This window comes from Siphateles boraxobius, unplaced genomic scaffold, assembly GCF_051911475.1.
Source record: "Siphateles boraxobius isolate OS27281-9 unplaced genomic scaffold, OSU_SipBor_1 32, whole genome shotgun sequence".
NCBI classification, from domain to species: Eukaryota; Metazoa; Chordata; class Actinopteri; order Cypriniformes; family Leuciscidae; genus Siphateles; species Siphateles boraxobius.
The window spans coordinates 1,105,263-1,130,117 of record NW_027508942.1 but is presented as its reverse complement, the minus strand read 5'-3'; the positions used below and the strand labels follow the sequence as shown (position 1 = coordinate 1,130,117).

The 24,855-nt window shown below is 42.3% G+C and overlaps 1 protein-coding gene across 1 annotated transcript in view; it reads right to left on the bottom strand.

Annotated features, from left to right (window-relative positions):
* The window catches only part of fkbp16 (FKBP prolyl isomerase 16), a 70,056-nt gene that overhangs the window by 5,656 nt on the left and 39,545 nt on the right, over positions 1-24,855 (bottom strand). The window contains exon 4 of the mRNA XM_077194424.1: positions 10,178-10,395. Coding sequence (XP_077050539.1) covers positions 10,178-10,395 — 218 coding nt within the window. The remainder of the gene's footprint in view (positions 1-10,177; positions 10,396-24,855) is intronic.

Below are 24,855 nucleotides of genomic sequence, written 5' to 3'. Positions count from 1 at the left end.
CTGATTTCACTAATTAGTTCCATCTCCTGTATGAATTAGCAAATCCAGGTGATTGGAATAAAATTATAATACTACTTTACTTTCTAAACCTGGACTTTACACCTCTGCATAGCAATGCCACATGTCAGCCAAGAGCAAAGAAATAAACCAGAACTGGACCTTATCGTAGCCAAAACATATGTGTATATTAAATATGGAGTAATTTCAGCTACAGCCTCAGATGAAATCAACTGGAAGAGAAAAGAAGACTTTAAATCTGTGAAGATCTCAGCAGAGGAGGATTAAACAACTACACAAACAGCATTACCAGCTTCCCTTATTACTAACCAGATTGACTTTATTTCTGTCAGACTTCTACAGAAGTTTTATTGAGAATTAACAGAGGTTTAACTCTGTTTCATTTGAAGTCACCATAACAGTGATTAGTGTTTCCATTAGTTGGGCTCTTAACTCTTATTATATATTTTGTCTTTTTTGGCTGCTGTGATAGTGTGTTTGTTAAACACATCTGCAACAGCTAAGGAAGCTAAAGTGAAATAAGATCAGGTGATGATGGTTACCTAGTGATGGTTTAATAATCATCATGAAGTAGACTGATTTACTGAGATTTTTATAATCTATCAATTATCTTGTTCCACTAATATAATCACATCACAAACCCTGTATTACTGCAGCAAGAGGTCCAGCAATGTAAGTCAGTTTAGACATATTACCAAAAATGAATTAAAAAAAATTTGGCTTACGCTGACACACACAGATATCAACAACCAGCACATGAATCTCAACAATGGTGACAGTCACAAATATTTAGATAAACAGATTAATTCAGAACATCACTGAAAAGCTACTAATTCACAACAAAAACAACAGAAAAAAATAATAGCAAATATTTAGAATCAAACAAAATTATAGGACAATTCAGCATTATTCATGTTGCAATGCATGCTGGGAATTTTGTACTATGGTGGTATCCAGCACGCATTGCAGCATAGTTCTTTTGATTGTCACCATTGTTGAGATTTATACGCTGATTGTTTATGTCTGTGTGTGTCATTATAAACTGACTTTTTTGTGCTCATGTTCGTTAAGGTCTTCTAACTTATTGTTATATTATTCATTGATCTCATGCTGCAGTAACACAAGGTATGTGATGTGAAAAAAATAATTGTTAGATTAAAATATCTCAGTGAATCAGTCTGTTTCATGAAGATTATAAAACCATCAACAGGTAACCATCATCACCTGATCTCATTTCACTTTTGCTTTCTTTGCTGCTCCAAATGTGTTTGACAAACACACTGTCACAGCAGCCAAAAAACAAACAAAATATACAATAAGAATTATGAGGCCAACTAATGGAAACACGAATCACTGTTATGGTGACTTCAAATGAAAAACAGAGTTAAAACTCTGTTAATTCTCAACAAAAAACTTGTGTAGACATCTGACAGAAATAAAGTCAGTCTGGTTAGTAATAAGTGAAGCTGGTAATGCTGTTTGTGGAGTTGTTTATTATTGGCTACGATAAGGTCCAGTTCTGGTTTATTTCTTTGCTCTTGGCTGACATGTGGCATTGCTATGCAGAGGTGTAAAGTCCAGGTTCAGAAAGTAAAAGTCCTCCTTAGTATTTTGTTCCAATCACTTGACCTGGATTTGCTAATTCAGACAGGAGATATAACTAATTAGTGAAATCAGCTGACTGAGTTCATGGGTGGAATAAACTATGGCAGGACTTTTACTTTCTGACCCCTGGATTACCCACCTCTGATTTCAGGTGCTAATATGTACCATTAAGGTACCAATATGCACCCTTTAGGTACTAAAGTGTACCTTTTGAAAAGGTACAGCCCCAGTGACAGCTTTCGTACCTTTTTTTCTGAGAGTGTAGGATATCTAAGTCCACTAAAGGAGGGAGGGCGTTCTCGCATTTAGCTCCTAAACTCTGGAATAGCCTTCCTGATATTGTTCGAGACTCAGACTCGCTGTCCCAGTTTAAAACTAGATTAAAGACACATCTCTTTAACCAAGCATTCACTTAATGCTTAACCTTTAATACTACTGCTGAATCAGTTCGAATGCATTAACATTATGAACATCAGCTATGCTAATTATTTCCCATCTGCCTTTCTGCTGTTATCTCGGGACGCTAGTCCCGAGGTAAATAGCGTTCGTCAGCTCCAGTTTGTATCCAGCCTCTCACGGAGACTTCAGATGCCCCAAACCCTGTGAAGAGACGACTCGACGCCTGTCAAGAGACGACTCAAAGCCGGCGATATGTTATGCCATAAATTAACACATGATTAACTAACTGTATTTTTCTATGTACATTTCCGAAATGCACTTTCTGTAAAGCTGCTTTGAGACAATGTGTATTGTGAAAAGCGCTATACAAATAAATTTGAATTAAATTGAATTGAATTTGAATTTAGGCTACTCTTAACTTTCATTTAAGATTTTATTTAACTCATTTAGACTGTTCTTGTGAGGATACAATTGACAAAACGGACATTTTGGCATAAATGTGTGTGTTATTATTCAAGCGCTAAAGAAAGAGAACGACTCGGTTACTAACGTAACCTCGGTTCCCTGAGAGGAGGGAACGAGTATTGCGTAAGTAGCTTACGCTATGGGAAAACTCCTTTTCTCGAGAATATTGAAGTCTTTATGTAAAACGCATTGCAGCTGCACAGCAGACAGCAATGAGCGAAGGAGCTCGGTCATTGGCTGTGCTGCGGCAACTTGCTCGAACCAATGACGGGGCGACTCTGAATGCGCGACCAATGAGCGCGCGTCAGAGCCCGCCAAGATGGGCGTGGCCAAGAGCTATATTTTGGGCGCCCCGTCATGAGAGTTCTTTAGGTTAAAACGACTGAAGCGAACTAACCAAGCACAAGCACGGCAGCTTACGCAATACTCGTTCCCTCCTCTCAGGGAACCGAGGTTACGTTAGTAACCGAGTCGTTCCCTTTCGAGAGGTCTCTCCTATTGCGTAAGTAGCTTACGCTATGGGAACACCATGCAAAACGCCATGCGTGCTGAACTTCGCCTTATGATAGCCAGAGGCAGGTGCCTGAGCTAAAAAGCAAAGTTATCATCCAACCAGCCGGCAGAGGCGAGCTTTATATGTAGGAAAAAGTAAAGAGCGTCCAGAAGGCGCTCAGTGTGACACAAGCACATACATAATCTAGATACGAACTCATAGTTCTACTAGCATCATGCTGATAGTACCATGGAATGCAATGTCGGGACCTGTAGGTTGTAAAACCTGATAAATGTGGACGGTGAGGCCCAGCCTGCCGCCGCACAAATATCCTCGATCGGTATCCCGCTCGACCACGCCCAGGAAGAAGCCACACTCTGAAGGGAGTGGTGAGCACTTTAGGAATATACCCATGTTTTGGCCTAAGGACGACCCTGCAGTCGTTAGGTCTGAATTCCAAGCAGGCAGCGCTTGCCGAAAGCGCGTGCAGATCGCCCACTCTCTTGACCGAGGCGAGTGCCAGCAAGAGCGCAGTTTTAAGCGAGAGCTGCTTAAGGTGCACGGTTCGGAGTGGTTCGAACGGGGGCCCTTTGAGAGCGTCTAGGACAGTAGCTAGGTCCCAGATCGGCACTGAGGGGGGGCGTGAAGGGTTCATCCTCCTAGCGCCCCTTAGGAAACGAATAATTAGGTCGTTTCTTCCCAATGGACGTTCCATCATAGGGTCGTGTGACGCTGTGATGGCCGCCACAAATACTTTGAGCGTGGAGGGGGAGCGGCCCGCCTCCAGAAGCCCTTGTAGAAAAGCGAGTACGTTCGTAATCTCGCATGTTTCAGGGTTCAGGCCCTCTGCGTTACACCAGTCACTGAACACTTTCCATTTCTGGGCATATAAACGTCTCGTGGAGGGCGCCCGCGCCTCAGCGATGGTTTTTAGCGCTCCACTCGTGAGGTTCCTGGGAACCCGTTGAGGGGCCATGCATGAAGGGCCCACAGATCGGGGCGGGGATGAAATATCATCCCGCTGGCCTGACTGAGGAGGTCTGGCCTCAGTGGAATCGGCCGTGGTGCAGATTGCATTTGCATCAATTCTGGAAACCATGTTTGGTTCTTCCGAGTGGGGCTATCAGGAGCACTGCGTTTTTCTCCTCTCTGACCCGACTGATGACCTGTGGCAGGATCGCGATCGGGGGAAAAGCATATAAGGGGCGGCTCGGCCAGCTCTGGGCGAGCGCGTCCGTGCTTTTCGTGAAGAAAAGAGAGCAGTGTGCATTCTCCTTGGAGGCGAAGAGGTCGACCTCCGCCTCGCGAAAGATTTTCCATAACCACTGAATCGTCAGTGGGTTGAGAGCCCATTCTCCTGGGAGAATCTTGTCTCTGGATAGCATGTCTGCCCCTTGGTTCAGCGCGCCTGGCACATGCGCTGCTCTCAGCGAGCGCAAGTTGTGCTGGGACCATTAGATGAGTGTTCGTTTTTTAGATGTGGAAGCAGGGCTCTGAGAGCCAAAGCGACCGCTTTCATCTCCAGACAGTTTATGTGTAGGCGCTTCTCCGGGTTTGACCAAAAGCCGGAGACAGGCCTGCCCTCGTAAAGGGCCCCCCAACCTATTTTAGAGGCATCTGTTGTGATCATCTTTCTCCTTGTGTTCCCACCCAGGCTCACGCCTGACTGGTACCAGTCGGCGGCTTTCCAGTGCGTCAGGGCTTTTATACAGCCGTGATTCGCTCTGATTAAAAAGTGGCCCGAACGCCACGCGTGAGCAGGGACGCGGCTCTTGAGCCAGCGTTGGAGAGGACGCATATGCAACAATCCTAGCTGGAGTACGGCCGATGCTGAGGCCATGAGACCCAGCATCCTCTGAAACCGCTTGACGGGGGCGCGCGCGCCCGCCCTGAATGATGTTGCAAGGCGCCGGATGGTGAGCGCGCACTCTGATGAGAGACGAGCTGTCATTTGCATCGAGTCTAGAACTATTCCCAGGAAAGAAATCTTCTGGCTGGGAGATAGTATACTTTTGCAAAATTGATTCTTAGACCCAGGCATTCTAGATGGCTGATAATCCAAGATCTGTGTGTTATTAACTGACTCTCTGATTGTGCTAGGACCAGCCAATCGTCGAGATAATTCAGTATTCGCACTCCCCTTCGTCTCAAGGGGGAAAGTGCTGCATCCATACATTTCGTGAATGTACGGGGAGCCAGGGACAGGCCGAGCGGAAGTACTGTGTACTGGTAAGACTGTCCCTCGAACGCGAATCTCAGAAAAGGCGTGTGATGAGGCGCTATTGGAATGTGAAAGTAAGCATCTTTCAGATCCACTGAGAGAAACCAATCTCCTGGGCGTACTTGCGCGAGGATATGTTTGGTTGTTAACATTCTGAACGAGCGAATCATTAGTGCTTTGTTCAGGTGTCTGAGATCTAGGATGGGGCGGAGACCGCCATCCTTTTTCGGGACGAGAAAATAGCGGCTGTAAAAACCTGCCCCGCTCATAGAGGGGGAAACAGTTTCCACGGCGCCCTTTTCTAATAATTTGCGCACCTCGGTGCGTAGAACATGCGAACACTCCTCGAACACGTCTCGACCACAGTCGTAAAACGTGGTGGTCTGCGAGCGAACTGGAGCGAGTATCAGTGTTTTATTATATTCAACACCCATTTCGGCATATCTGGAATGTTTTCCCATGCCGATGCGTGTACAGATATGGGCTGAATACAGGCTAGGGGCGGGCCGCTGTGACATAGGGACCCGGCCCAGCGAATTGCCTGAGCTCGTAGCTCTCAGAGGCGCGTTCGCGCGCTGAGCAGCCGAGTGAATGGGCGCGTGTGTGATTACAACAGCGCGCGCTATGTCTGTAAGACTCGCAGCCTGAGCTGGGGTTGTGTTTGACACTGTAGGGACAGTGTTTATAAGTGGGGGTGCATAGACAGTGGTAGGCACACGCGTCACTTTTATAATGTTTCCCGCTTTTACTGGGGATGAATTCATAACTGTGTGAACAGTGCTTGTGTGTAGTGGTGCGTACATGACCGTAGGCACGTGATCTGGCGGCACGTGACGGCATTTGTTTGCAGGTGAGCGAGCTCTGTGACTGGCCCATTGACTGCTGTATAGACATTTCCAGCTGCCTGTACGGGGATTGGGTAATGTTTGAGATATTGCAGAGAGAGTGGTCCGGCTTTTGCGAGACACGCACTCTCTCTTCTCATTCCTGTGGCTAGGAAGGCTTTCGAGGCTCAGGGTTCAGCACGATCTTGGGCCAAGGACCCCGTCGCTCAGGAGGCGGCTTGCGGTTGTGGGAGCGCGAGCGGCGTCGAGCGTCAGTCTGAGGCGCGGGCTGAGAGGCGGTGGGGGCTGCTCTAGCCCGCTGCGGGCTGTGGCGGCCTCTGTCTGCCCTGCGTTGAGCTGGAGCGCTTAGGCAGAAAATGGCGCATAGCTTGTGAAGCGTTCTGGGCCTCAGTGAAGCGTTCAGCGAAACCTTTAACTGCCGGTCCAAACAGCCCGCTGGTGGAGATAGGCGCGTCGAGAAACGGGGCTTTATCCGCGTCTTTCATCTCCGTCCAAGTCAGCCACAAATGGCGCTCGAGAACAGTCAAATTAGCCATGACGCGGCCAATAGACTGGGTCGGTGGTCTTCGTGGCTCGCAGGGCTATGTCAGTCGCGCTGCGTAGGTCCTTGAAGGCTTCGGGTTCGGGGCCAGACTCGTCCAGGGAGCGGAGAAGCTTGGCTTGGAACACTTGAAGTACCGCCATTGAGTGAAGCGCTGACGCAGCTTGGCCTGCGGCGGCGTAGGCGCGAGCAGCGAGAGCCGAAGTAGTGCGGCAGGGCTTCGAGGGGTGGGAAGCCTTGGCTTTCCATCCAGTGGTGGAGGGCGGGCAGAGATGATTGGCCACGGCCTCCTCGAGGGGCGGCGTTCCCTCGTAGCCTCTTTCCTTCGCGCCGTCCACAGAGGAGAGCAACGAAGAAAAATAAGGATTCAGACGCGCAGAGTGGGGGGCTTTCCATGACTTGGTGAGTTCGTCGTGAACTTCCGGGAAGAAAGGAGAAGGCCTTTGCCGAGGGGCCTGCTGGCACCCCTGCAGAAACCACTCGTCCAGTCGGCTTCGGGTTGGTTCTTCGGGAGAAGACCAATCGAGCCCGAGGTCCTCCACGGCTTTAGAGAGGATGCGGACAATCTCCGTATCCATAGAGGATCCCCCACTCGTGTTAGTTAGCGTCGACGGGGCGGGGTCGAAAGTGGAGCTGGCCAGTCGTCAGATGCAGCGTCGATAGACAAAGAGTCATCTACTCCTCCGTCGTCCTCGGACGCGCCGAAAGTCACAAGGCCCACCGCTCTGCTAGAGGGGTGTGGGTCCGGCTTTGTGAACTAAACCGGCGGTGGGGAGGACACGAGCGGCGGTGAAGCACCTGGAGACTGGCTCGGCGTGACGTCACTGAGCTCAGGTTCAGGAAGCCTCTGTGAGCGGCGCTTTTTCTTAACATGCGACTCAAACAGAGGGGTGTCGGCGATGGCCTCGCTCGCGGTGAAAGCGGTGAAGCGAGCCCGCAGTGCGGAGAAACCCAGGTCGTCACATTCCGGGCATCCGCCCTTGGTCAAAGCAGCTTCTGCGTGGTCCCAGCCCAGGCAGCGAGCGCAGATGATGTGACGATCCCCGTCCGGAAAAAGGTCTCTGCACGACCCGCAGGAAGGCATTTGGAACAACGCCTCAGAAATTGCTCTTTTACAAATGTCGCGGGGCGAACAGATGTAAATACTTGCGTGAAGCGCGCCGGATGGCTCAGTAGGATGGCGTTCGAAGGCGGCTGAAGATGCCGACGTCCTCGTAGCAATCCCGCTGGTACGCTTTTCCACGGCGGCGAAGGCTTTCAATAATCCGGAGGATCCAGCGAAGAAGGTGTTCGCTGAAGGAGATTAAATCTAAAGAACTCTCATGACGGGGCGCCCAAAATATAGCTCTTGGCCACGCCCATCTTGGCGGGCTCTGACGCGCGCGGGCGCGAGGCGCGCTCATTGGTCGCGCATTCAGAGTCGCCCCGTCATTGGTTCGAGCAAGTTGCCGCAGCACAGCCAATGACCGAGCTCCTTCGCTCATTGCTGTCTGCTGTGCAGCTGCAATGCATTTTACATAAAGACTTCAATATTTTCGAGAAAAGGAGTTTTCCCATAGCTTAAGCTACTTACGCAATGGGAGAGACCTCTCGAAAGGGAACTGGATTCTGCGCGTCATGTGCGTGTGTGTGCACGCGTCAGGACATTCACAAGGAGCGATACCTGCTCATTAGAACTTTCGGTGAGCTATTTTTAGAGTGTGGACGCGACGTTCCTGGCCGCGGACGCGCGCATCGGCACAGTCTATGTCCTGATCCTCGTCTGATGTGTTCCCGCTGCTAGTCGGACTCGGCAGTCACACTCCGGCACATTTTGCAGCACGCTGAAACACCGAAACACCACTGAATTTATACCACTGAATTAGTCTTTCCTCTCTTATCAACTTTTTCGTCTGCTTTCTCCTCACTTGTGGAAGCTCGTTCAGTCAAATTTGCATTGCGGTCAGGGGCGCTCATTCTGTGGCTGAAACTTGCCGCGTTGGAGATCCGCTGCTCTGAGCAGTGGCTGCGTGTCTGTGGTGTACGTCATCAGGAAAGTAGCCAATTGTGTTCTGCTCTTTCTGACGGCTGCACGCCTAACGTCAGTCAGTGACAAATGCTGCTATGTATATTGAACTATCGAAAATGTGTTTAAAAATCATATCCCCGTTATCGGAAAAAAAAATATCGCAATATATATTGATATTGAATTATTGTCCAGCCCTAATTTAAAGTTTTGAAAAGCTTCGGTTTTCACATCATTACTTTTGACTCTTTGTTCCAGAGAGACTGTTTGCCTGTGCATTAGTGCTGGGGATTTTACATTGTCCCTTTCTGCAGGTTACATCGTTGCACCAGTAGGTGGCGATATTTATCATTCATTTATTCATTCATTCAACAATGTTGATCAAGGGGCTGTTTATATGACACGGTTTACAACTAAAAACGTAAAACTTTTTATGCGTTTTGGCCGTTCGTTTACACGACAACGGCATTTTGGGTGCCTGAAAACGCTAAGTTTTGAAAACGGGGTTCAAAGTGCAAAACGGTCTTTGTGTCAACAACAAAAACGCGAATTTCTGAAGACGGTGATGTCATGCACATGCGTATTACTTGTTCAGTCTATCGTGTTTCATCACCATCTAATGGCCTAACAGCAGCAAAAGACAGTGTTTTTAGTTGAATTTGTGGAGCAACACATTGGAATGCAAAAATGCGTTCTGTTTGAATGGCCAATGGGTACTGCAAAAATATATTATTGATTGATAAAATGTGATTGCGGAAAACATGTTCCAAACAATAATTTTATTGGATATCAGGAGTGACTTAGTGTTCGTTTTCTTACACATAATTTTTTCCCGAAATAATTAATACAATTTCTGCTTAGTGGGATATGTATATGAATGTAGAAAAATATGGTGTAGAAAATGAAGGAGAGTCTAATATGTGATGCTTGAGCGGTCATGTAGAGACTGTGGTGATGTGGAGATCACTTCTGCATATGTGGTCATTATCAGTGTCTAATCCAAAGTGGTGCTTTGCACTTTACTGTCTCATTAGTGTCAAACGTTCCTCTCAAGATGGGCCAGGCTTTCCAGCAATTACCATGATTAAGGAGGTGGAAATAACATGTAGATTTATTACGTTTGATTAGCGTAGGGTTTAATAAGAGCGTTTCTCAGGGTGGTCACAGCTTGCAGACATGACTGAGCATTCCGATGACATGATTATTGATCAAATAGATTAGCTGAGCTGCAAGAACTGGGCTGGATTGAGAGCTATTACAGCGGTTTTCTCCATCACCATTGAATGATTTATTAGATACCATGAAGCTGATAGAAAAATGATTATAGTGTGTATGAGTATGGGTTTACTTATGGTACTGGTTAAACAGCAGTATTTGTAATTAGTAATTAGCTTAGTTTTTATAGTAATATGCAATACACTTTATATTATAAAATTATAAAGAAAATACCTTATAATACAATAATATTTATGTAAATACATTTTTTCTGTGCCCTTATGCATTTATGTTTCTCCCTATACTGTCTTGCTCCTGATTAATGCATTATGTGACACAGGTGTTTGAAGGGCGCTGTGGTTTGAGTTACCCTGTGTGCGTGTCGTAAGCACATCTAAAGCCATGCAGTAAGCCTGTGATGCCATGCTATACTCTTCCCTCTGGAAGTAGAAGTTGCCTCGCTCGCGTTTCTGGTTGCCGATTCGGATCCGGTCGGGGACGGGCAGTGAAAGAGGGTCTTGCTTTGCTCTGAAGCCTAGGAGTTGCAGCTGATACAGGAGAGGTGCCCAGGCTGGTATATCAGGCTCCCTGCCAATAAAACACAAACACAGCGATGAAGCTCCATTCATTCATAGATCTCAGTCCACTGTAACAGCTCATTTTCTCTCAGTTGTTGAAAATTAGCCACTGCATTATCTATCTGTCTGTATATCTGTCTTGTCTGTCTGTCTGTCTGTCTAGGCCTACCATGTCTCCCTGACTCCTGGCTGTGTTTATTCTGTACTGTAGATACTTCAATTACAGTTAGACAGTTTTAGAGATGTTGGCAGTTAGTTGAAGCTATTTTTATTCTCTCTCTTTCTTTTTATATATATATCTTCTTCTGAGTAAGTCTGTTATTTTTGTGCTGTGGAATTGTGGTTGTTTTTGTTGAGAGAGAGAGAGAGAGAGAGAGAGAGAGAGAGAGAGACTGAGAGAGAGAGAGAGACAGAGAGAGAGAGACTGAGAGAGAGAGAGACTGAGAGAGAGAGAGAGACTGAGAGAGAGAGACTGAGAGAGAGAGAGACTGAGAGAGAGAGAGAGAGACTGAGAGAGAGAGAGAGAGAGACTGAGAGAGAGAGAGAGAGACTGAGAGAGAGAGAGACAGAGAGAGAGAGAGAGAGAGAGACTGAGAGAGAGACAGAGAGAGAGAGAGAGACAGAGCGAGAGACTGAAAGAGAGAGAGAGAGAGACTGAGAGAGAGAGAGAGAGAGACAGAGAGAGAGAGAGAGAGAGAGAGAGACTGAGAGAGAGAGAGAGACTGAGAGAGAGAGAGAGACAGAAAGAGAGAGAGAGAGACTGAGAGAGACTGAGAGAGAGAGACAGAGAGAGAGAGAGAGAGAGACTGAGAGAGAGAGAGACTTAGAGAGAGAGAGAGAGAGACTGAGAGAGAGAGAGACTGAGAGAGAGAGAGAGACTGAGAGAGAGAGAGAGAGACTGAGAGAGAGAGAGAGAGACTGAGAGAGAGAGAGAGACAGAGAGAGACTGAGAGAGAGAGAGAGACTGAGAGAGAGAGAGAGAGAGAGAGACTTAGAGATAGAGAGAGAGACAGAGAGAGAGAGACAGAGAATTCAATTGAATTGAATTGAATTGAGAGAGACTGAGAGAGAGAGAGAGAGAGAGAGAGACTGAGAGAGAGAGAGAGAGACTGAGAGAGAGACTGAGACTGTTGAGCACTGACTGCCTGCTGCCTTTTGAGAGGCTAAGGGCTTGTATCCAGTGTGTGTGCTCTGTCCTCACTTTGCCCAGATCTGAACTCTTGTAAGCCCCTTTCACACAACACGTTGATCCCGGGAAATTGCCAGAACGCCTTCTGTGTGAACGCAAACACGACCCGGGATTGATCCCGGGTTGGGGATCTAGTAACATTGCCGGGATTAGTCCCGGAACGTGCGCTGTGTGAACAAAAGCCGTAACCAATGCCGTGTCGTAATGATGACGCTGAAGTGAAGTGAAAGCAGAATAACCACAAAACTCTTTTAGCATTGTTTTGAATTAACACTGTAAAAAGTTATCACACACAGAGCCACAAAACTCTTTGAGCATTGTCTTGAACCCCACTCTTCCTCTACTGGAAAGACACATACACCGAAGTTAACCTGTTGCCTATGTTTTATTGAGTTCAACTTTTTCATGTTTGGTTCTTCGGGACTCCAATTAATTATGCGGGGGAGAAAAAAACCCTGTAATTTCAAAATTAACCTCATATTTTCCTTTCATATTTTAATAAGTTCCTTTCACTTCACTCTAGCTTTACACCTCGTAACATTTTGCCTGACTAATTATTCTGATTTTTGCAATCTTAGAGAAATTATAACAACTTTACATGAGACCGTGTTGGCTAATGAGGCATATTCTAAAATAATCTAGTGAATATATTGATTTTATAACTGGGGTCATGAACAAAAGACACAGAGAAAATCACTCACTGCTCTTGGCTGAATAACTTTTGTAGCTTTAATAAGAATCAGTATATATTTTAATTCATACAGTGAAAACCAAGCAGTGTTTATTTTTACATTTGATTATTCAGTTTCTGTTGTTAAATAAACCTAATGTAGGATAACCTGAAACCCTAAACCCTGTGGTTTACACTGATGTTAAAATAACACTTCTTATGCGACAGTAGAACACTGCTTGAAACAACATTCAGAAGTTGTAGGGATGTTTTCTTGTCACAAAAGAACATTTTTAAGTTTATTTTACACACTTTAAGCATTATCGTGTCGCTTATCAAATATCGCATTATTTAATGAGTTAATCGCATATCGCATTTTTCTTCAATATCGTGCAGCACTAATATATATATATATATATATATATATATATATATATATATATATATATATATATTTATTTGTGATGGACCAGGTTATCAGTTATTTGTCATTAGAATTCATAGTACAGCGGTACAGATTATTTGTGGTTGTACTATGAATTCCAAAGATAACTCGGTCCATCACAAATAGCAAGCATCCCTCTTTCTCTCTGATTGATTGCTCTGCATCACTTGTCACATCTTTTAGCGCATCAATAAATCTGTCAATATTTATCATCCGAGGCAGTGGTTTCAAAATAGCCTCTTGCGAGATCATCACCTACAAAACACATTTCCCATCCACATATGGCAATGATAATATGTAACCCAATGGATTGTATACCCTACTTTTCTCTGCCTATACACAGCATTTGCTACAAAGAGCTATAAGATCATGAACTTGTTCGAACTGACAGAGATGTTTTAGGAGCTGAACAGGAGGATCCCAGGGGTCGATGGGATAAACCACCTTTCCCACACAACCTAATCTGCCCTTATTATTCTCAGTACTTGGTCACATGATTGCACATAAATCAATAGACTGACAAATAAAAGGCCTGAAACTGAGTCAGTTCCACTGTGCACATTTATTAAGTGTGTTCTTGTAAGATAAAAGAGGATCAAGCCTGGTGCGAAAGAGTCAGCTAACCTGTCACAGTTTGAAATTCTTCAGCAAAAACATACATGTTTGTACAGCTGGAGTTTTTTCAGTACAGTTCATGGTTTTCAGTAAATTGGAGTGTTAATATCAGTCAGCTGGCGAGCTGACAAATCCAAAGCGTCTGAAACTAGATAACGTGTAACTGTAGGTTTGTGCTGCTGCTATGTGCAACTTAATGAGATTCAAAACACAATTGAACTTATCAGAATCAGAGTGAATGATTACTCCGTATAATATTGACTGTATAAACACTGAAGACTGGAGTAATGAAGCTGAAAGGTAGAGAGAGAGATGTGGATGCTTGCCAAGATGCAGTTCAGGGTCCATTTATCAGTTAACCACTTTGGATAGTATTTGATTGGAAGGAGAGACAGAAGTAAAAAAATAATGTTAGGTAAATATTTGATCAATTTTCCATGATCCTTGACAGCCATTGTTTGGGAAAACTTTTCATATAACCTTAAGAGACACAGAATAGTCTGTTTGTGAATATACTGAGATTCACAGATTGCAAAAGAGGTCTACCATATAAATCCTTATCAGTTTGTCTATATTAAAACCATGGTAGTCCAACTTTTAATAATAGCAGCTTTTCGTCTGTGTCAGTAACATTATTTGTATGTGATATTAGAGCAGATTATAACAATAACACTTCTAAGGTTCGGCTCACTTCCTTCCCTTCCACAGTGAAATGAGATCCAGTCACTGAACTTACATTGTCATTGGCGTGCGAATCAGGGTGTAAGGTGATAGCTCTGTTATGTCACCTCATGCATATTGCAGCTACATAGTGTATTGACTTGCATTGAGTGCGTTTTGATAACTTAATGTACATTTATTTTATATTTTATACTTTGGTGGTCTACTTGTGAACAATTGATGTTGTGAATATTGTTTTCCTGATCAATATAGGGTTGGGTATTGTTTGAATTTTAACTATTCTTATTGATTTCTACTTTCAATTACAATTTGGTAAAAATAAACTTCGATATCATTCACATTTAAGTCTTATTGCAAAACATTTCATTATAGCTGAATACCATGAAGAAACATTACCAGGTTAAAGAACACTTACACAAGGATCTACCTTAACTAATATAATTTTTAAGCATAATTAAAGACAAACGCTCAGTAATTAAAACAGAACAAATAAACAAACGCACATATACAGGTCCTTCTCAAAAAATTAGCATATTGTGATAAAGTTAATTATTTTCCATAATGTAATGATAAAAATTAAACTTTCATATATTTTAGATTCATTGCACACCAACTGAAATATTTCAGGTCTTTTATTGTTTTAATACTGATGATTTTGGCATACAGCTCATGAAAACCCAAAATTCCTGTCTCAAAAAATTAGCATATCATGAAAAGGATCTCTAAACGAGCTATTAACCTAATCATCTGAATCAACTAATTAATTATAAACACCTGCAAAAGATTCCTGAGGCTTTTAAAAACTCCCAGCCTGTTTCATTACTCAAAACCGCAATCATGGGTAAGACTGCCGACCTGACTGCTGTCCAGAAGGCCATCATTGACACCCTCAAGCAAGAGGGTAAGACACAGAAAGAAATTTCTGAACAAATAGGCTGTTCCCAGAGTGCTGTATCAAGGCACCTCAGTGGGAAGTCTGTGGGAAGGAAAAAGTGTAAAAAAACGCTGCACAACGAGAAGAGGTGACCGGACCCTGAGGAAGATTGTGGAGAAGGACCGATTCCAGACCTTGGGGACCTGCGGAAGCAGTGGACTGAGTCTGGAGTAGAAACATCCAGAGCCACCGTGCACAGGCGTGTGCAGGAAATGGGCTACAGGTGCCGCATTCCCCAGGTCAAGCCACTTTTGAACCAGAAACAGCGGCAGAAGCGCCTGACCTGGGCTACAGAGAAGCAGCACTGGACTGTTGCTCAGTGGTCCTAAGTACTTTTTTCGGATGAAAGCGGATTTTGCATGTCATTCGGAAATCAAGGTGCCAGAGTCTGGAGGAAGACTGGGGAGAAGGAAATGCCAAAATGCCTGAAGTCCAGTGTCAAGTACCCACAGTCAGTGATGGTCTGGGGTGCCATGTCAGCTGCTGGTGTTAGTGCACTGTGTTTTATCAAGGGCAGGGCCAATGCAGCTAGCTATCAGGAGATTTTGGAGCACTTCAATGCTTCCATCTGCTGAAAAGCTTTATGGAGATGAAGATTTCATTTTTCAGCACGACCTGGCACCTGCTCACAGTGCCAAAACCACTGGTAAATGGTTTACTGACCATGGTATTACTGTGCTCAATTGGCCTGCCAACTTTCCTGACCTGAACCCCATAGAGAATCTGTGGGATATTGTGAAGAGAAAGTTGAGAGATGCAAGACCCAACACTCTGGATGAGCTTAAGGCCGCTATCGAAGCATCCTGGGCCTCCATAACACCTCAGCAGTGCCACAGGCTGATTGCCTCCATGCCACGCCGCATTGAAGCAGTCATTTCTGCAAAAGGATTCCCGACCAAGTATTGACTATTGTGTGCATAACTGAACATAATTATTTGAAGGTTGACTTTTTTTTTTTTGTATTAAAAACACTTCTTTTATTGGTCGGATGAAATATGCTAATTTTTTGAGATAGGAATTTTGGGTTTTCATGAGCTGTATGCCAAAATCATCAGTATTAAAACAATAAAAGACCTGAAATATTTCAGTTGGTGTGCAATGAATCTAAAATATATGAAAGTTTAATTTTTATCATTACATTATGGAAAATAATGAACTTTATCACAATATGCTAATTTTTTGAGAAGGACCTGTACATTTGAACAAATATATACGATTGAAATAAACAGTGTATTCAAATGTAAAATAACACTGCACTTTATAAATAAAATATACATTAACAATATAGTTAGTTACATAAGTTATTCAGTCAAGAACAGCGAGTGAATTTTCTGTCTTTTGTTGTTTGATTAACGTTATAATAGAGACGGCAGCAGGAATATTTGGCTGCTGTCACTTTAAGAGTGGCACGGATACAATATACTATATAATGCTATATAATATATGCGTTTTCTTTGTCAACTGTTTATGTTCACTTAAGACATAATCGACTGTGTTAACGGGGATATTTTGACACATTTTTGTGTGTATTTGTCCGTTCAAGTGCAAAAAGAAGCGGAAGAGAACTGTATCACGCATTATTCAATATGAGAGTCGACTTTCTGTGCGCACATTTTGGATGTGTGCGCAGCACAGGAAACAGGGTGGTCTTGTGCTTGAATGGTTTAAATTTATATTAAAATGCACTCAAAGCTATCGATAAGAGGAATCGAAAAGTATCCATTCCTGACCTTAAGTATTCTATTCCAAAATTGGAATCGATTGAAACCCAACCCTATAGTAATAACTTCCTCTCTTTCAAAAACAAACTTCCCCCCCCCCACTGATGTCACTTAGGCCACACAGGTTTGGGGGCAGCATTTGGTCATGCTCCATTCTGTATGTAACACCCATTTTTCACTCAGAAATACGTCACATTATAGAAATAAAATGGTTTGGAAATGCATTTTTCTTTGATTTATTTGTGTTTCCTAAAACAGGTATGATACAATAGATCTGACAAAGAGAAATGGAACTCCATATGTTGGCCAGACTGTGTTGCATTTAATTTGTTTTAATCCCGCACATTTCTTTTGTAGTGCTCTTGTGTGATTTTTTTTCTTTCTTTTTCTTCTCCCAATGAACATAAAAGGAAGTTCATCTAAGGTACAGTTTTTGAGTAATTGATCTTTTGGCTTAGTACAACACTTCAGGCTACGATGCACTTTTATTTCAACCCTCTCTGTACAGTAGCTAATCCAGGGGGGGAACAATGCTTACATTCATATGAATGAGAGCTTTCACAACACAAGCAAAACGGCCTCATATGACCATACACAACAAACATATGCCACTGTAAATATACTTTTCTGTAAGTTAACAGGTAAATGGCTGTGTACCAGAACAGTGCAGTGCAGATCATAACATGCTGGCCAAATTTTGCTAAAGTGTTAACCTCCCCAAATTTCTCAAGAGGTCAAAGTATATTCATTATGTGACACGGCACCACACTGGAACACAGCACACACTGTACTGTATTTAGATTTATCTAATAGGTAAACAACACCAATGAAATCCCCAATCATAACCAACCACTTCCCTCCTTGACCCACTCTGCAGAAAGAAACTGCCCTTGTGCCGCACAAACGTATTTGTTCCTCTGGCCTTGATCCTTTTTAGCAAGGCTAGTCTTTTATCTTTTAACTCTATATCATTGCAGTAAGAAAAACAAGCCATGCAATGAAAAGTGAAGCCAGGTATTTGACACTGAGACATTGACTTTTTTTCTTTACTTTTTCAGTGACTGTTTCTGTGTGGAAGTGAGTGTGTATGTTCTTTTTGTGTTTTTATCGAAGGAGGATCTGGTAACTGGAAAGAGTCCATTACCTGTAACCACGACCCTTGCTGTGGCATGACTCGCTTCTGCCTATACTGGAGACATTACAAAACAACACGATTTTTTTTATACACTAATGAGGGTCATGCTATAGCACATGGAAAATGAAAGTAAAATGAGTCAATATTTAATTTGAATATTTTAACAAATAAATAATATTAAAGGGGCTATAAATGTAATAATTGTTTTAATCGCTTTTTATTGCCAATTTGTAAACCGCTTGTAAAGAAACTTAAACAAGATCTTCCCCGACTTAGGTTGTCTATGAAAGCGAGTTGATGATTTTTATGTGAAGTAATGTTTTTCTGTGGAAAATTAAAAAAGAAGTAACGGTTACACGCGCTCCCAAAAGCTCATGGCGTTGATGTGCAATGAATGCTTATCCAATGTTCAGGATAATGCCGAAAGAGCTATTCTGTCCTGTAATGTCATGCAAAGAGATTTATTCACACTATAGTCTCACATACATTGCCAGGTCTATATAGTCTGTAGTCTCAAATATACTTTATAATCAAACTATCATAACAGTTTAATTTTAATGGCCTCATCTGTCGACATGATAGCGGTGAATTTCAGAGCTGGTTCAAACATATCTACACGCTATGATCAGATGCTATTTTAACCGCTGTTCCCTTTCGATACGGTTCACTCGTACTCGTCACTATCTTAACCTTGACACCCTTGGGCCCTTATTCATGGTTACTAACGTGATCGAGTGCTAACTGGAACAAGGACTGCGTCACCGGCTGTGCTTTCACGCTGTATGACTCTGCGTTCGTCGACTCGCTTCAGTCGAATTTTACATAGATTCCCTATAGCAGTATACCCGCTTATATAGCGGGATAGCCCCACCCATTTTGGCTGGCTTTCTCCCCATAGGTTCGTGCAGCTCCGCTTCTCAGCCATTGGTAATTGGTAACACTTTAAAATGCAATCACACTTTTTTGCAATTCACAATTAGACCCCCCCCCCCCCCCAAACCCCCCAAAATTGTCCAGCCCTACTTGATTTTTTTTTTCCTTTTTTTATGTTCTTATAACTTTCTACTTATACCTTCCTAGTTGATAGTTCTGTTGTGACTTGCCCAGCTTGTCAAACACTCAACCCTGGGCTGCCCGCAGACAGGTTGTGTTGTACTGACTGAATTAAAGGCACATTAACAAGTTTACAAAGTAGTTCTATTGAGTCTAATTGAGAAGAGCATATAAAAATGGAGGAATTTGCCTAGAATTAACCTCCATGTATTTCAAAAACAAAAAATACAATTCCTCGGATAAGGGAACAAACTCTGCATCGCCTCGTGTTTGCGTCTAAGAAGAGATTACCATATGACGTGACATGTAATTTTTGGCCAAAGTGCTCCCCTGGCACATTTGAAAGCATGTCTCACATGCAGATGTAAGAAGCCTTTAATGTCGCAACTAATAAGCCTTGCATTTTGCAGACAAAGTAACCCTATCAAACAAATGGCAGGAATTGGGCTTCTTCCGGGTTAAGCAAATTGACTTTGGGGACATGATTTCACTTTGATCATGAGTGTGAATCAACAGTCAGGTATTGTGATAATGCTAATTGGTTTCACAGTCTAGGCGTTTAATGGGGTCTGTGATCAGTTTGAAATGAAACTCCACCTGTGAGTCATGATTTGCTGGACCATTTTCTTTGTGAAGGCTTGAGTCATTTTTCAATTAAACAAGGTTGCTGCTTCCACCTGCTTGCTCTTTTTTTTTTTGACGGATGCAGCTTTTTTAAGGTAGCTATCACATTAAACGTTTACAGATACAGACACATAGAGACACATTATTACATGGATTTGTGGATGTGATGCAATGCAAATGACTTGTAATATCTAACACAGTTGCCAAATTGACTGGAAAACACTTTAAGATATGTAGGTCAGATGAGTTCATAATTTCAAGACAGATGATTGTAAAACTATTCTAGAAAGCCACAAATGACCTCAAGAAAGACCTCTGCTTTTGAAACTCAGCAGATCAAAAGGCTTCAGAAGTGTGATTCTGTAACTGAACATCACAGATCTGTCCTCAATTCATAAATCTGTAAAAAGCTCCTGGCTGATAAATGAGATATTGAATAATTCCCATGGTTCGTTGCACATATCTGTTTTCCAGCCAGCATTAATGGGAAATGTGAGTATTTGATGAAGCCCTGAGGACTTGAAACTGGAGAAATTTAGGTGGCAGGAAAGGGAGCTAGTTGTAAAGGCCCCGTGTATAAACCCTCAGGGCTGGTTGGTCCTCAGGGGCTGATTTGAGCACAGAGGAGCCTAAAATGAGAAAGAGGTCCTGGAACTCTCCAATAAAACTAGCATGTCTTCTGAAACTCACCATGCTCTGTACTTTTAGCAAAGTGTGGGACCCAGAAACAAGTCCTGATTGTTCAGCTAGTTCCAAAAGATCTAAATATTTGTTATGTAAAAAATATATTTTTTATAATTTGATTGCCAATACAACACTATTTTCAGGATTTTGAATGAAATCCATTTAAATGAGTAAAGCTGAAGTTTACGTAATCATTTGCATTGTGACTACATAAATAACGTTCATTATTCGTTCAAAATTGTTCAAAATTGCTGAAACTGGGTAGGGGATTTCTAGTTCCCAGCGTGCTTTGAATGTGACTGGATAGGAAGAGCAAATGTTGAAATAACATATTTTATGTGTTTTTGTGCAAGATGAGAAAACTGATTACTATTTTAATGAATATTGTTTAATGCTCTGTTATGTTGGGATTTATTGGAGCTTTTGTTTTGTTGGAGTTGGAGGGATAGTTCACCCTAAAATCAAAATTCTGTCATTCATTTCTCACCCTCATGTCGTTCCAAATCTGAGAACTTTCTGTCTCTCAATTGACAGTCCATACAACTACTTTAAAGCAACAGAAAGGAAGTAAACCTCAATTTTATGAAGCAACGCAAGTACTTTGCACAAAAAACCCAACATGCACTGAACAAAATAATTTTGTTTATTATTATTTGTTTATAATTTTTTTGTTTTTGCCCCCATTTTTCATGAGCTGAACTCAAAGATCAAAGACTTTTTCTCTGTACACAAAAGGCCTATTTCTCTCAAATATTGTTCACAAACCTGTCTAAATCTGTATTCCTCTTTGCCGAGATAATCCATCCACCTCACAGGTGTGGCATATCAAGATGCTGATTAGACAGCATGATTATTGCACAGGTGTGCCTTAGGCTGGCCACAATGAACCCATACAAAAATGTAATATTATGTCCATATATGTAGCCTACTTATATTTTAAATAGCATGACCTATATCTATACATATATTTGACTTATCTGAGAACACAATATATGCCTGCAACATATATGAACATTTATGTGTCCAAACATATGAAGAAAATATTTGAGTTCATCCATATATGATACCATATATCTGTATATATTGGCCAGAGTAGTATATATACTATACTGCATATATTACAGTATAGTATTGGTTTCTCTCATATATGGACAACATTAAGTATAACTATGTGACATACATATTTGTTTCCCACATATTTAATAAATGTATGTAAACATACATGCATGTGATACTGATGCATTGAAATATGTACATATATGCATATATACATATATGCGTCTTACATATATTTAACATTTATGTGCATATACTGGAAAATATATGGCACTTACATGAAAACTGACTTTTTTGCTATATTTTGAAATATATGTTTCATATATGTCTGTGTTATATATATATATATATATATATATATATATATATATATATATATATATATATATATATATATATATATATATATATATATATATGTGTGAATTTTGCATATTCTCATATAGGCAACAGACATACATGAGCACTGACATTATATATGTAATTTACTTATATTGACATATATTACATTTCTGTATGGGAAAGGCCACTCTAAAACGTTGCAGTTTTATCATACAGCACAATTCCACAGATGTTGCAAGTTTTGAGGGAGTGTGCGCAATTGGCATGCTGACTGCAAGAATGTCCACCAGAGCTGGTGCCTGTGAATTGAATGTTCATTTCTCTACCATAAGCTGTCTCCAAAGGCCTTTCAGGTAATTTGGCAGTACATCCGACCGGGCTCACAACCGCAGATCATGTGTAACACACCACCCCAGAACTCCACATCCAGCATTTTCACCTGCAAGATCGTCTGAGACCAGCCACCCGGACAGCTGCTGCAACAATCGGTTTGCATAACCAAAGAATTTCTGCACAAACTATCAGAAACTGTCTCAGGGAAGCTCATCGGCATGCTCGTTGTCCTCATCGGGGTCTCAACCTGACTGCAGTTCGTCGTCAACATTCGTTGGCGTCTGGCACTTTGGAGAGTTGTTCTCTTCAAGGATGAATCCCGGTTTTCACTGTACAGGGCAGATGGCAGACAGCGTGTATGGCGTTGTGTGGGTGAGTGGTTTGCTGATGTCAATGTTGTGGATTTAGTGGCCCATGGTGGCGGTGGGGTTATGGTATGGGCAGGCGTATGTTATGGACAACGAACACTGTGCATTCAAAATGCCATCAATAAAATGCACCGGAGTTACCGTGACGAGATCCTGAGGCCCATTGTTGTGCCATTCATCCACGACCATCATCTCATCTTGCTGCATGATAATGTTGCAAGGATCTGTACACAATTCCTGGAAGCTATAAACATTGCAGTTCTTGCATGGCCAGCATACTCACCGGACATGTCACCCATTGAGCATGTTTGGGATTCTCTGGATCGGCGTGTACGACAGCGTGTTCCAGGTCCTACCAATATCCAGCAACTTCGCACAGCCATTGAAGAGGAGTGGACAAACCTTCTACAGGCCACAATCAACAACCTGATCAACTCTATGCGAATAAGATTTCTTGCACTGCGTGAGGAAATGGTGGTCACACCAGATACTGACTGGTTTTCGTCCCCCCCCCCAATAAAAGTAAAACTGCACATTTTAGAGTGGCTTTTTATTGTTGCCAGCCTAAGGCACACCTGTGCAATAATCATGCTGTCTAATCAGCATCTTGATATGCCACACCTGTGAGGTGGATGGATTGTCTCGGCAAAGAAGTACTCACTAACACAATTTAGACAGATTTGTGAACAATATTTGAGAGAAATAGGTCTTTTGTGTACATAGAAAAAGTATTAGCTCTGGTTCAGCTCATGAAAAATGGGGGCAAAACTAAAATGTTGCGTTTATAATTTTGTTCAGTGTATTTTACCACTTTATTTACAAAATATTAAACTCTGAAGGACATTCATGCAACAACGTCTGCTCCCACGTCAACAACACACATGCGACGTGGTGCTCTTGTGAACCTGTGTTGGAGATTAATATTTTGTAATCAAAATGAGGTTGAGTAATTAATGACAGTCTCTTTCTATTTATCCTTGAACTTCCTGCCAACACCAAACGTTGCCTTTGGTGAAAGACTTTACATTCAGCCGGCTAATGTGCACTATTGCTATGTACTACACACTATACTGTTTTTGAAATAAATAAATACTTTTTTCAGCATGGATGTATTGATCAAAAGTGGCAGTAAAGACATTAATAATGTCACAAAGATGTCTATTTCAAATAAATAGCCTACTGTTCTTTTAAACTTTCCTTTTATCGAAGAATCCAAAAAATTTCAACTGTTCCCACTAAAAACTAAGCAGCACAACTGTTTTCAACATTGCAAATAATAAGAAATATTTCTTGACCACCAAGTCTGCATAATAGAATGATTTCTGAAGGATCATGTGACACTGAAGAATGGAGTAATGGCTGCATGAATAAATTAATCTTATAACACTTATTTTAAATTGTAATAATATTTTGCAATGTAATAATAATTTCAGTAGTAATAATAATAAAGTTCAGTATATTTGCATGAACGAGTCTTATGGACTACTTTATGCCCTTTTAGGAGCCTGACGGTCCCTGGTCCCCATCCACTTTCAATGTATATATGGAAAAGAGCAGCGTGAACTGTCTACAAAATTTCTCATTTTGTCTTTTGCTGCAGACAGAAAGTCTCACAGGTCTGGATAGACATGGGGGTGAGTAAAATATGACACTGAGTCTTTAAGTTCAGCCAAAGAATAATTGTTTTTCACAAGAGAGTGCAAATGACTGTTTTGGGTTATGCTGGAGCCACAACGTATCACCGCTCATCAGCAGGACGAGACTCATTCCTGTTCGGATTCCAGTCAAGACATTTACTGGACCTTATTTTGGATGTGTCTAGGCCAGTTTGGGGTAAAAACAGCCATTGTGGTTTTGTGATGGCAGCACATTGGATGGCGTGGAGTTTTCAGAGAAGGGTTTGGTTATACACTCTAATAGTTACTCAAACAAGGAGGGGTCAGAGCTTTGGCAGTTGCTATAGAGACGAGACAGAGAGCAGCGTGGGAGACTGTATACTGTGGGAGTACAGATGAGCATTTCAGGTGACGCTCGCTAACATCAGGAGGGCTATTAAAGGTAGCAGGATTCAGGTCATATACGTACGTGTTCAGGTCATATTCTTTGTGTACTACGTGTGGCACACAAAGTCAGGTTAAGTCAGGAATGTATCTAGACAATCTCTTATCGAAAATATTATTGATGCTGCTCTAAAAGTAATGTAGAAATTATGTATAATTAAAAGTCTGGTCAAAATATCGGGGGAGTTTTCTCCGAGGAGGCAGTGCCTCCTCAAAAAAAGGAAGGGTAATTGAGAATGAATGGGGGGAAGTCACGTGAGAGGAGGCAATGCCTCCATCGCCCTATGATTGGATATGATCAGTTATGATTGGATAGGATTGGTTTGTGTGATAAATCGCGACTCTTGTTTTCGTGCGTGTTCTCGAATTGGCCTGAATGAAGACAATGATGGCGTTAATGGGAAGACTAATTAAAAAGTAAGTAAACAAATCAGCCACTTTGATAGCACCTCATTATGTAATGTCAAAATCAAACTGAAAATGGCCTGAAAACATGATGATTGTGTGGGTTTTTAGTGAGCAATCAGGTTGAGGAAATTAAAGGTAATTCTTCGTGTCTG